This window comes from Tauraco erythrolophus, chromosome 3, assembly GCF_009769465.1.
Source record: "Tauraco erythrolophus isolate bTauEry1 chromosome 3, bTauEry1.pri, whole genome shotgun sequence".
In the NCBI taxonomy this organism is placed as follows: domain Eukaryota; kingdom Metazoa; phylum Chordata; class Aves; order Musophagiformes; family Musophagidae; genus Tauraco; species Tauraco erythrolophus.
This window is the reverse complement of record NC_141467.1, coordinates 85,026,802-85,040,184: the sequence shown is the minus strand read 5'-3', so window position 1 is coordinate 85,040,184 and position 13,383 is coordinate 85,026,802. Positions and strand designations below refer to the sequence as shown.

General features: G+C 39.9%; 1 protein-coding gene across 1 annotated transcript in view; it reads left to right on the top strand.

Moving 5' to 3' along the window:
• Window positions 1-9,884: 9,884 nt before the first annotated feature.
• Window positions 9,885-13,383, top strand: part of ANGPT1 (angiopoietin 1) — a 176,352-nt gene continuing 172,853 nt past the window's right edge. Inside the window, exon 1 of the mRNA XM_086609513.1 lies at window positions 9,885-10,181. Coding sequence (XP_086465639.1) covers window positions 9,885-10,181 — 297 coding nt within the window. The remainder of the gene's footprint in view (window positions 10,182-13,383) is intronic.

Genomic DNA, 13,383 nt, shown 5'->3' with positions numbered 1-13,383 from the left:
CAAAAATGTTCATTTTTAAATGTTGTACTTCAGATCATTTTCTGTTCTATTTACATTTGAAAATAAAGCTCTCGGGCTACTGGTGCTTCAGTGACCCAGTGCCTGAGCACACATGCTCCCGAGGACACAGTCCAGGCTCTGGTGCTCGTATTTCAGCACTGATGTTCCATGGGATACAGCACCATGCTTAGAAGAAGTATTGCCAGGGTGTCATGGGTCCTAACGCTGCACTATGTTCACAGAAGTGGCTGAAGAATCAGTTGTAAAGCTCATTACACTTATAAACTTGTTGTTTGAACTGTTTCAATACAGTTGAAGCAGTATTTATATGATCGCTGACATTAGAGGAAACCAAAGATATTTATAATCTCATTAATTATCTCTCTTTTTACTGCTTCGTGATTAGGCATTTTGAGATACTCAGTGTGATCAGAAGCCTGAGACCTATATTGTGGCTGCCCACTATATGTGCCTATCTCAAACAGTGTGGCTGTGCCTGATCTCCGCAGATAACCACAACCTGGTAGTGTCCACAACTGCATTGAAGTGAGTTTTACTCGCCTCTTTGAGCATCTGTGTCAGAGTAGGTTGTACAAATGTGCTAGAGGGAATTTCTGAAGGGGAGGTAGTATGTCTTCACTGTGATTGCAGTGCGACATGGAGATGTCTAAGCCACAGGGTTCGTTATAGCTGTGTTGCACAGTGCCTACACCTCAGTACCAGGCATATCCTAGTCCCCAGGATCTTTATTTTCTTTATTTTCCAACTCTGTTGGCAAATGCTGTCTCTGACTGCTGTTAATGACTAGGTTCTATCAGGCCAATTAGTCAGAACAAACTTGTGATAAATGTTTCTCCCATACAAAATTATGACAGCTTACTGCCTATGTATAGGATGAGTGCATCCTATACTTCAGCTGAGAAGTGCGACACATGGATGCAGGGAGGCTATTTAGCATGGCACAGCTGGCGTGCCTCCCTGCTGCAATTCCACGGGATGCTGCTCGCAGACCATAGTTAGCCTCTTGCCTCACTGCTATTTATTTGTGTTTTCTGACATCTTGTTTCCTAATTAAAAACAACACAAACAGTCGGTAAGGAGCTGAGCGGCCTCTTAAAATAATTTTGATCAGTTGATTGAGGCTTCTAATTTGTTAACCACAAATTTTGGTATTATGAGAACGCTGCCAGAATGGAGCACAGAAAGCCAAGCCTCTGCCTCATACCCGTGTATGGAATGTGAAACCAGAAGCTGTTTGCGAAAATAAATAATAAGTGTGAGGAGAAAAGTACACTATAAAAATATAAGATACATTCTATTTATAAACCACCTTCTTAAATAAGAAATAGTTGCAATTCTTAATTCCAGACTCTCTCTCTGTGCCTCTCCTTTCCATGGCTACACTGCTGTTTACTTACCTCTGATACTTCGAAGCCCTGGTGGCCGATTCCCACTTTCTTGTCTGCTATATCTGTTGTCCAGAACCCAACTATTAGCTGCTGGGAATTAATTGCTAAATAGATTGAGTGGAAGGAAGTCACCATGGTCCTAGAGGCTGCAAGGTTTTAGATAGACTGAAGTCCAATATGCCAGTCCTGCTATTGAAGTATTCAGTTAGTATTTGACTTAATTCCTGAAAATATATGTAGCTATATAGACCTATAATCTATTTAGTACTGCTGGAGAAAGAGCTTGCAATTCTGACTCAGCATATTTAAAACTTAAAAAACACAGAGAAAACCAGGAAAATTTTAAGGATTCTTTTAGCAAAAGCTGGGCTCCATCAGTTTGAATTGAAATGCAATTTTATGTTGTTTTTCCCCAGATTCTGGAAAATCATGCCAGTTTTTCTGATTTTGTTCTATTTATTGCATTTTATTAAAGTATTTTCATTCAACTGGGGATTCTCTAGCTTACAATTTGGGTTGCCTATGCTGTGACTCTTAGTATTGGTCAATGCCAAAAATAGCTATATCCTTCATGTTCTTCTCTCTGCTTCCTTTCTTACTATTTGCCCTCTCCAGAACAAGTACCAGGAAAGTGATCCTGAATGCTGGAAGAATGGGCTGCTTGTGTCATATCATTACTGTTGGCTGCTCTTGCTCCTGCTAGAGTCGAACTCTGGCCAAAAGTTAAAGTAAGTTGGATGAACGCTGAGAGTACTCATGGAGTTGAGTGTGATCATTCACGAAAAATATAGCAAGGGTGAGAATTCAAAAAGCTTTTTATTTTTCATTGCCTTTACTGCATTTTCCTGTTAACCAGACACCTAAAGCAATTAAGCTGTGTTTTTGAAGGTGAACTCAAACAAGAATATAAATTCAAGCCCTTAATCCCATGTTTTCCCAGTTTAAAGCTACATCAAAAACTATATATTTCACTCACATAAAGAATTATTACCTTATAAAGTTGAAGGAGGGGTTTCATCATTCTTTTGACTGAATTATGTGAAAATCAGTGACATCAGTCAGTGAATGAAGTGACATCAAGCTGTGGTGGACACGCCGGAGGGAAGGGATGCCATCCAGAGGGACCTTGACAGACTTGAGAAGTGGGCCCATGCAAAGCTCATGAAGTTCAACAAGGCCAAGTGCAAGGTCCTGCATGTGGGTCAGGACAATCCCAAGCACAAGTACAGGCTGAGCGGAGAATGGATTGAGAGCAGCCCTGAGGAAAAGGACTTGGGAGTAGAAGCTCAACATGAGCCGGCAATGTGCGCTGGCAGCCCAGAAAGCCAACTGTATTCTGGGCTGCATCCAAGGAAGTGTGGCCAACAGGTCGAAGGAGGTGATTCTGCCTCTCTACTCTGCTCTCATGAGACCCTACCTGGAATACTGCATTCAGCTCTGGAGTTTCCAACATCAGAAGGACATGGAGCTACTGGAGCGGGTCCAGAGGAGGGCCACGAAGATGGTCCGAGGGCTGGAGCACCTCTGCTATGAAGACAGGCTGAGAGAGTTGGGGCTGTTCAGCCTGGAAAAGAGAAGGCTCCAGGAAGAATTTATGGCAGCCTTCCAGTACCTAAATGGGGCCTACAGTATAGCTGGAGAGGGACTTTTTAAAGGGCCTGTAGTGATAGGTCGATGTCTTTAAACTGAAAGAGAGTAGATTTAGATTAGATCTAAGGAAGAAATTTTTCGCTTGGAGGGTAGTGAGGCACTGGAAAAGGTTTCCCAGAGAAGCTGTGAATGCCCTGGAAGTGTTCAAGGTCAGGCTGGATCAAGCTTTGAGCAATTTATGTCCCTGTCCATGGTCTGTGTGGATTGGAATTAGATGATCTTTAAAGTCCCTTCCAACCCAAACCATTTTACAATTCTATGATTCTGTGATTTTTAATTAGGTCAGAGAATAGCCAAGATTGGCTTTCACAGTTGATTGATTAGGGTGTAATTCAGGTTGATGGAGAATATGACTGAACCAGCAGAAGAAATCAGAAGGCTCATTCATGCCTTCTATGAATATATATGCTCAAAAAGATAAGAGTCTGATTCCTATCTCTGTCCAAATCAGGCAGAGGAAGAATTTAACCCTGGGACTCACCTCCAAATACTCTGACCATCCTTGGCAGTGACATCACTTCCCTCTCTATTGCACCTGTGTTGAAAAGAGAAGAGCTACAGAGAGGCCTAATGAAGAAAAGACTTTCTTATAGGGATAGAAAGATTGAGCTCACCGGTGCAGGGTGCTCAGGAACGATCTGTAGGTCTCACGTTCCTTCTACGGATAGCACAAGGGATTCTGTCATCAACATACTGGCTTTTGTGTCTGTAACCATTAAATATCCAATGCTCTTCATGAATAGGGATTTTAAGCACCTGATTCAGGATTTTGGTTTCCGTTAGATAGGAAAGCTGTAGCCTTGCAGCACTTAAGCCCTACGACTCCAAAGGACAGATCTTAAGTTTTTAACTCATAGAATTTGAAGGGATTTTGATATTTTGTTGCTAGATATTAATTTTTTACCAGTTTTTAAGATAAACTTTTTTATTTACACATGAATGAAGGATTGCGATTTCTGCTTTCCAAGGTGACTCTTACTATCATGGTTCCTGCCTTCATGACCTCAAGAATAGCTGCACATATTGCAGAGTACTTTGGGCTATATGTGAAATTAATTCAGAAACTAAAGGTAACACACCAATGGGTTATTGTTTCTCTACTGTACCATTCCCTGGTGAGGAATAAGACCCGGGGATAGTCCACAGAATAAGCAAACTGTTCAACCAAACAACACTGCCAACAAATAATTTCAACAAAATTGCACTTTCAATATAATTTGCAACAGAAGGCACATTCACCTGACAGAACTAAAAGGCTTGTAGCCATATGAAATATGTGTCTTTTAAAACCAGGAAGTTTTGGGGGGTTAGATAGGTTTTACAGTGGAATATCACTGTTGTTGGTCCTCTCATCAACCATTTTAGATAAGGGCATCTATTTTTATTATTTTCGAACAGAAATATTATGCCCACGTTTTTCGGTTACTGTGCATCACTTCTGTTTGTTGGAGTTGGAAGCTGGTCTTTGAAAATGCCTCAAGTATCCTGAAGACGTGAAAGTTAAGGACAAAACTTACCCTAGACTGTTAATGAGGATGCTGGTGACATTCCTTGTTTCCCACAGTGAATGAGAGCAAATTTAACTGAATTAATCTACATGCTTTTTCTCTGCATATATAAGATCAAAGATTTGTTATGAGCATAGAAGCAACTTGATTTTCCCATGTTCCCAACCACATGACAATAAGTTTTCAGGAAACACCTAGCTGTCTTGGCTGCCAACATGTCTGGAAAGAGTCTGATAAAGCTTTTGCCCTGAGAAGCCTCACAGCCTCTGTGTGAGACAAAACTCAGACAGGTCGTATGGCATAACCAGTAGCTCAGATGTTTCTGTGGTAAACCACCATGTTCTTCTAAGAGCTGCTGTGTTTTGCTGCTCTGTTAATGTTCCCAGCTGTTTACTCGTTCCCAGGTGTGAAATCAAATGCCAGGAGAGCCAGGCTGGGCTGCAGTGTGACTCAGCACTCATCATCGTATTCCTTTGAAGGAAGGACCTGGCAAGCAACACTACGTGGGATCATAACTTAAATATGCACATATAAATATACAAACTTCAGTCCTGAGGAGTAATTCATCTGAGATGACTACATGCTTGTTCCCAGGAGAGTAAAAAAAGAAAGCATACACGCAGGAGAAAAGTGTTATTGCATGGTAAGTCAGTCGTCCTCTTCATCTGCTCTCAGCACCGTCTGGATTCTGTACGGTCAGGCAAACTTCCTGCGTCGCATTCTGGTCTCAGCACTACAGTAAATTGAGACCATGTCCGCTGAAACCACGGGAGAATCATGAGCAGATAATCAGTCTTTTGGGACTGAAGATCCCATCTTATTAATTCAAATTTATATATTTAGAATGAGGTTCTTTGGAATGCGCTACATTGAGAATAAATATTTTGTGTCCTACTGTATAACATTGGTTTACCTAGAGGTAAAAGCCTGCTGCTTATACCTGTACTTAGGGGCTGTTCTGCAGTGACTTCCCTTACACACCAAGGAAGTTGAGTTGGAGTAACTCCAGTTACAGTGTGTGACATGATGCAACCTTATTGCAACTCATCTGCAGCAGTAACACGTATTGCAGCCAAAATGTAAAGAAACAGAAATAGATTTTCGTTTCCTAGAATTTGCATTTGAACTCTGAGTATGCATATGATTCTGTGACAAAAGCCACTAAATTATTTTAATGCTATATATGTGGGATCTGATATCCTGTGAACGTAACCTTTATCTGGATATTGAATTCCCATTTATTTTGCCTTGTAGGATTGATTATATAATGAGCTACAGAATTTTGTATAGCTACTAAATCAACAATGTATATAAGACTTTGTATGGTCTGGGAAGGAAGCCTCTGGATCCATCCCTTCCCTGTTACACAAAAGAAGGACTTCAGGGAATATGAAACTAGTCATTGGGTCAGAGGAAGCGGTCTTAGGAAAATAAAGAGGCTTAAACACATCCATGCCCCTACTCAGTTTCTGGCTGAGCCACTGACTTTCTGTGCAATCCTGGACAAGTAATTCAGCTTATATCTTCTATAGTATATAATGTAAGATCCTGCAGAAATACCCACAGTGACTTTGCTGAACTTTGAGTACTGCTTTTTTCCACCTCACTGAAATTTTCAGGTCTCAAAAAGCTGGGACAGGTCACACAGATTGTGTGGTACTGGCATAATAAACTGTACATTTATCAAATCAGGTAGAAGACCCCAAACCATTGAAACTCTTGGGACAAGACATTTTGTTTGACTAGTTGGTTGGTTGGTTTGTTTTTGGAAAGAAAAAGCAAATATTTTAATAGGAATAGGGAATTTTAGAAAATAAAAACTCTTCTTATTTCTGAACCTGTCTTCCCTAGATAAAACAGAATTTCTCAGAAAACTACACTGTGGAATTAAGTGGCTGTAGATCTGGAAACAAGCTTTTCTCTGCATTCGTTGTTGCCCTTCTGCCTGTGTATGCACGGGACCATGAGTGCGCCATGGAAAAGCATAAACTGAACCTGGCCTGGCTGGTTCAATGTCCTTCTCAAAATTGCTTTGCTATGCGTTTGGGGGAATAGCAAGCTGACCTTGGTGATCCCTGTGTCACAGGATTGGGAATGCCTGTGCTTCTAGTTAGGGACCTTGGTGGCTGGCTCAGGCTCTGGTGTTAGCAAGAGCAACCCCAAAGCTTGCTGAGTGAAATGTAGCTGAAAGAGCTGATGCCATTTCAGCAGTCACTCTGGATCTTTGCAAAAATTTAAGTGCATCCCAGCACAATTCATGAATCCCTTTCTCTGCCTCCCCTTGGGTTAGAAAGGCTTCAAACTGGGAGTGGCAGGACGGCTCCTGGGCTTCCCCCAGGCTCCTGCCAGCCCTTCCTCATCTCTTTGTGATACCCAACGTGGCTGGGTTCAGATGCACTACTCTGACAACACAGGTGTGGCAGTAGGTGGTCACTGAGTGAGTGAGGGGACTTGATTCTCTCTAGTGTCATGGGTTAGGCCGCTCCAGCAACTAAACCCTACACAGTCCCTCTCTCACCCTCTCCCACTCCCAGGGATGAGGGAGAGAATCAAAGAGGAAAAAAAGAAAAGAGACCCATGGTTTGAGATAAGAACAATTTACTGCTACCGCTACCAATATATATATGTATGGATATGTACAAGGATAAACATATACAAACGAGTTCAACATTCTTCTCAGAGCGAGCCTCTGAGTAAAACTGAAACACGGAGCTCTTCTAGCTGCTAAAAAGAAGAGCTAACTCTGTCCTAGCTAAAACCAGGGCATCTAGTAAGGAAATGTATAGTGCAGTATGCTGGAAGGAGACGTTCTGGCTGCTGCATGGCTCTGCCACATCTGCCCACTGTGGCACCTGCTCATTATGTGCTCTCTGTGACCCATCAGTTTGGGGCCTGGGATCAGGGATGAATTTGGCTTTGAGGCGCAGGTGCTGTGGCAGGGAACTAAGCCTGCCACTAAGTGAACCTGCTCTTCTGTGAAGTCTTTTTTCAGCTGAAAAACATAAACTATAAGTTTACAATCTCACTTTTTCATGTTTCCATGAGAGAAAATCTGTTAAATAGTCTGCAGAAAGTGAATGAGGCATTTGTGTAAACAACAGCATTTTAAAATATGAACTAAAAATCCAGGAAGCTTTTGTACACCCGCCTTTGCTATCCACTATTTAGCTGCTCTGAGGCCTTTTCATAATGTTCTCTTTTTACTTTCATAAAAAGCATATATTCTTACCATGTTTATGCTCTGATATTTTTGCTGTGTCTCACAGGGAATAGCTGTTTTTGTGCTAACCCTTCAGCTCTGCGCGTGATCCTTCAGTCTTCTTCCTGACTGAAACTCTGGAATCTTACGTGAGTAAATATCTTGCAATTACATTTCACAATAACTGCAAAGACAGTGTAACAAACCACAGCAGAACTAGTTCTGGTGATGGTGGAGCATTATGAGAAGTTATACATGTAAGCAAGAAAGCAAGCTATAAGAAGTTGGTTTTCAGAGGCAGAAAAAGACAAAACAGAGTGCAAAGGTGGTCTGAGCAGTTCAGAGGTAGAAACATATTCTGATTTTGCTGAAAGCAACAGTAGCGTTCATGCTTTGCTCTTTGCTTTGAATTCGTTCCTTTTTTCCTCTTTCTGTATCAAACATTCAGACATTTTAAAGCAAGATAAGACTTTCTTATTTCTCTATATTATTGTAGGGGATATTTCTTGTTGGTTCAAACGCAGTGGTTTCTTTCCAGATGCCAGATGAAAATCCTTCACCTCCAGATTTGAGTAAGAATAGCTTCCTCAGGAGCAGATCAGATGCCTGGCTAAATATTCCAGGCAGTTTTTTTGAAATGAAGCTGCGATACAGGTGGCAATTGCGTGATCACTGAAGGTGTTTGCGTTCAGTATTCTTGCAGGTAGGTTTCCTTGTGGGTAAAAGCCTTACAGGTTGTTTTTTTTAGTGATGCTTTATTTCAACTTAGAAGACTACTTACTTTCATGGCAAATATTGTGCAAAGTGGTCTGCACAGGTGTTGACTGGTATTTACATAATAACAACAAATACTAAAGCAGAAACTCAGATCCAAATTCCTCTAAATTTCAGGAACATTCCAGTCCAGTTTCTAATCTGTACATTTTTTATTTTTCTCTAGCAAATACCAAAGGCATTATTTAAGTGTAAGATAGTTTCTTAAATAGTTACCACAATCTTTTTCTGAGGAAGTTGCCCCCGAGAAAGTTTCTATAAATAATGAGAGGTGCCTGTATAGCCCATACAGACTTGCAAACTGGAAGAAATATTTTGTGTGTGATAACTATGCAGTGGTACAGAAGACAATCTGGAATAGTTCAGCCATCATCCCTCACTGGTTTGTAATTGGTTACCTTAGTTTAGATGCCAAACATAGAAAATTATTATCCTTCTGAACTGCCGTTTCCCATTACTATTTGGCAGCCTTAATTTCATGATATGTTGTAAAAAAAAACCCTTCAAACTCTGCTAAAGAAACTCAATTGTCTTAGAGAAGCAGCTAAAGCTACTAAATCTAAAGTGAGGGTTAAATGTAACTTTTTTTCCCGTAAGTGTCATTCGCCGGAGTTAGAATTCTTTAATAGATACTGTGCAGCTCAAAACTGAAAGTATTTTTCATTTCAGGGCTTTGTATATTTACAGTGGGATTACAACAAACTTCTACACTTTATCTACATTTTAATAGGTCAGTGTGAACATATGAAGCGTATTAAGGTGGACTGCCTGACTTATTAAACTTCCGTGAATTCGTCGAAAGCCCTTAGCAGTCATACGCAATAGGGGCTGGGAAGCCGTGCGGGATTGAGGTCATGCATCCAGCCAGTTTGTAAGATGATCCCTCTGTACGGAGCCACCAGCCGTCCTTAGCACAGGGGCGCGCTCGTACACGCATTCCTGTCAAGTCATCTTGTGAAAGGCTGCTTGCTTCCAGCTTGGCTTGAAAGTGCAACCTTAATAAAACTCACTGAAGTCTGAGAGAAAATAGCAGTTCTGCAGCAGATAGTGTAGGGGAAAGAGACTGGGATATGCATATGCAGCTGACTAAAGCAGGCTACATGCTGGACTGTAACAGAGAGGAAACAATAAATCTTAACTACTATGCAATAAATATTCCCAATTTTAACTGAGGAAGCTATCCTCATAGTGAAATTAAATTAAAACAACAGTTTATCCAAGCGTGATTGCTAAAGTGTGCTTCTCCAGTCCTTTTTCCTAAGACTTTAAGGCAAATTAAGAACAAATTTAAAGAAAGAGGAAGAAAAAGTTTTTCCTGAATTAGGAAAGGAAAGTAATAATAACATGTCAGTTTTCCTTTCCTTTGCTTTCCTGGCAGCGATTCTTGCTCATATAGGCTGTAATAACCAGCGTCGGGGTCCAGAAGCCAGTGGGAGAAGATTTAACCGGATCCAGCACGGGCAGTGCACCTATACTTTCATTCTGCCAGAACAGGACGGGAACTGTCGTGAAAGCACGACAGACCAGTACAACACAAATGCTCTTCAGAGAGATGCTCCTCACGTGGAACAGGATTTCTCTTCCCAGAAACTGCAACATCTGGAACATGTGATGGAAAATTACACTCAGTGGCTGCAAAAAGTAAGTGTTTCTTTTTCTCGTTTCTCACTAAATGGATTTTTCTGGTGATGCTTACACTGTTCCAAGTTTTCAGTAGTTTCTATGAGAATGGAGATAATAATACTTGATCTAGTTTGTGACTGTGTAGGGGAGAAATGTTTCAGCCAGAGTGCACTCTTTTTAGTGACATTGCTCTTGGGAGCAGAATTTTCTTCACTTTACTCAAAGATGCAACTTCTTAAATCTCTGTCTCAAGAGACTATAGATGTTTGTGAGTCAGAGAACACTAAAATCCTCCATATACTCTAATGACAGAACTTCATAAGTATTCTTATATACTCTACTTACTATTCACAGCTTCGGATCAGGTACCATGCAGGATACCTGCTACTCTGACAGCAAAAGAGAGAATTTAAAAAAAAATCAGCATTTAAAGGCATGGGGTTAAGAATATAAATGTTCCCCCATAAATAGATCCTGTAATACTATTCTACCCAGGTAATTGCTGGAAAGAAAGAAGAAAGCATATAGGCATTCACACTCCTAAAACATCCCGGTAAAACTTTTTAACTGTGTAGATTACACTGGACTTGAAACAGCCTGTTTTAATTTCTGTGTGTATATGTGCATTTTTTCATAGAAAGGGAAAAATGGGCTTGGAGGTGTTGGAGTAACTTAGCAGAAGTAATTATTTTTAAGAAATTGTGCAACAGCTCTGAACTTCTAATGAACTTTTCACTATTTTATATATGAGCTGAGGTTTAGGCCTGAAAAGACTTAAAAACATGAATAATTTCACTCATATGAGCAGTCCCATTCACCTTAACAGGGTTACTCACTTGTGTAAAATGACATACCTCGCAGGAGCTTGTCCATGTCTTGGTAATGAAAATGCCTTGGGATAGCTGACAAGTAAAAATAAATAAACAGTCTTTGTATGTAGTTATCTATAATATTCTCATTCTCATTTTTACATTGGCATTTTGATCTGGCAAAACTTAGAAAATTGAGCAATCGAGTGATGCAACTAGTCATGTAAGATGGCACAAGAAAACTGCTTTAATTACCCATTTCAGAGATACAAGATTTAACTGTATCACAAGTTCATATTAAGAATAAACGTAAATGAAAACCTCATGAAGACTCTACTAGGTGGGCTAAAACTTTGTATTAGCATATTTGTTGCTTTTAGCATATTTATTGTTTACAGGTTTTGTTTCATCCAGACAATATACAAGACAGATATTTGTTAAAAAGCATGTACAACCACCCCATCCCTCTAACTGTACTAAAATCTTCAGAGGATTTCCTGATCTCTTGGGAAATTAATTGTGCTCTTTGTATATCTGGTTCTAGCAAGAGAGAAGAGATTCTATCCAGTAAGCATGTGACTACAAACCAAAATATAACCATGCATATCTTTTTTAGACTACTTTCCTCATTTTTTTTAATATTTTGGTCTGCTTTGGGGAATATAAGGCTGGAAATGAAGGGATGTCTTTTGTAGAGGAAAGCATTTCTTAAGAAATTATTTTTCTATACCTTGGGAGGCTGAGGCAAGCACTGAAGAGAGGAAATCTGTGTTTATGCACACATGATTTTACTTGAGAAAATTGCCTGCTGAATCATGCTTCTAAGACTTGACTTATTCTGTATTTGTCCACTAGAGACTGAACTAAGATCACTGTTTCACTGTGAACTGAACGTGAAGAAATATGAGTCTCTGGAGTGTGAATGTCTGAGCTAGGGTTAGTCCTCTCACACTTTGGAGGGAAGTGATTAAACAGGTAGGAAGCCCAATGAAAGGGATTTATATTTGAGGACTGTTTTCTTCTGCAGCGATTGTAAAACTGGCTGTGGGCAGAACCCTCCCCCTCCTCCTTTCCTTCCCAGCCCCCAACCCTCTGCTCCCAGGGGTTTACATAAAACTGGGGTTGTGCACGTATGCCCATATGTCAGTTTTCCCTGGAATGAAAGGACCCGTCTCTCCGTGTGATGGAGTACTGCTCACTCTTAACAAATGAGGCTGATGCAGCTTCGTTATAGCATCTCTGAATACCGAGTTTGCTTTGCTGCTGTTGCCATTACAAAGCATCTCAGCCATAACTCATTTCCTTTCAAAACAAGCATCATGCTTAAGTATAATGAATACATTATGTAGGTATCTTGGATCTCATTTTTATACTCTGCATTTATTTTCCACCGTAGATTTTTAACATCAGATGTAACGAGTGCTACACTAAACAGCATTTTACAATGCACCTGCTGTGAACAAAGTAAAGGATAATTAATGGTTATAGGTCTCTGACTGGAAATGAATAGTTATAATAAGAAATAATGTTTATATTTCAGAATTTGAGATACATTCTGACTTACATAAAGGAAATATGTTTATTACTTCAGGTAATATTTATAACTTTCATTAAAATTGTGCATAGGCAATGTTTGGCAGGGTGAATTATTTTCTCAGCACAAACGCTAGCCTGCAATATTGAAGGAGTATTTATTAAGAAAGTTTGTAAGAATCATCATTTCCTTAACTCTATAGTACTTTAAGAATTTTTTTGCTTGATATCTAAACTAGTAGATTTCTAGAAGTAAAACAAGTATTTTTTTTTTAGAAGGTGATTTTTTTATGCTTAAAAACAAAAACGCTTCTTTGATGACCTACAAGCTTGATTGTAGATAAAAATGCGCTTTTTTGGAGAGGCAATTACAGGCTAACAAGTCCCAGCCTTGTCCATTAGCATTTGCATATAGTCCATGTAGCTGGGATTGGTTGGCAAATCAGGGACATGGCAAAACGTGCTGCGCAGAAACTACTCAGAAGAAGATGACTTGGTAAACATTTTCAGAGATTTTCCTAGAACTGTTTATTTTAATACCGGATAACTTTCCCCATTGTTTAAGCTTGGGTTTCATTTCTGCAATATGTTTATACAAATAGTTCAAAACAAACAGTTCATCACATTTTCTTGCAGTAACTGACTAGCACACGTGACACTGTTTGGTATTTAATTGCAGCGTCTAAGTATTGCCAAAGAGGAGTTATATGAAATGTTATCATCATGTCTTGCTTGGGACATTTCTGTTAGGCAGCTTGCTGAACTTACAGTATTGACGGACTCAGTATCCGTTCAGGATGGCTATATAGATGAGTGTTTCATATACTTATCCCTCCGTCACCATAGTAGCAACAATTGTTAGTACAGTAACAAGTGAG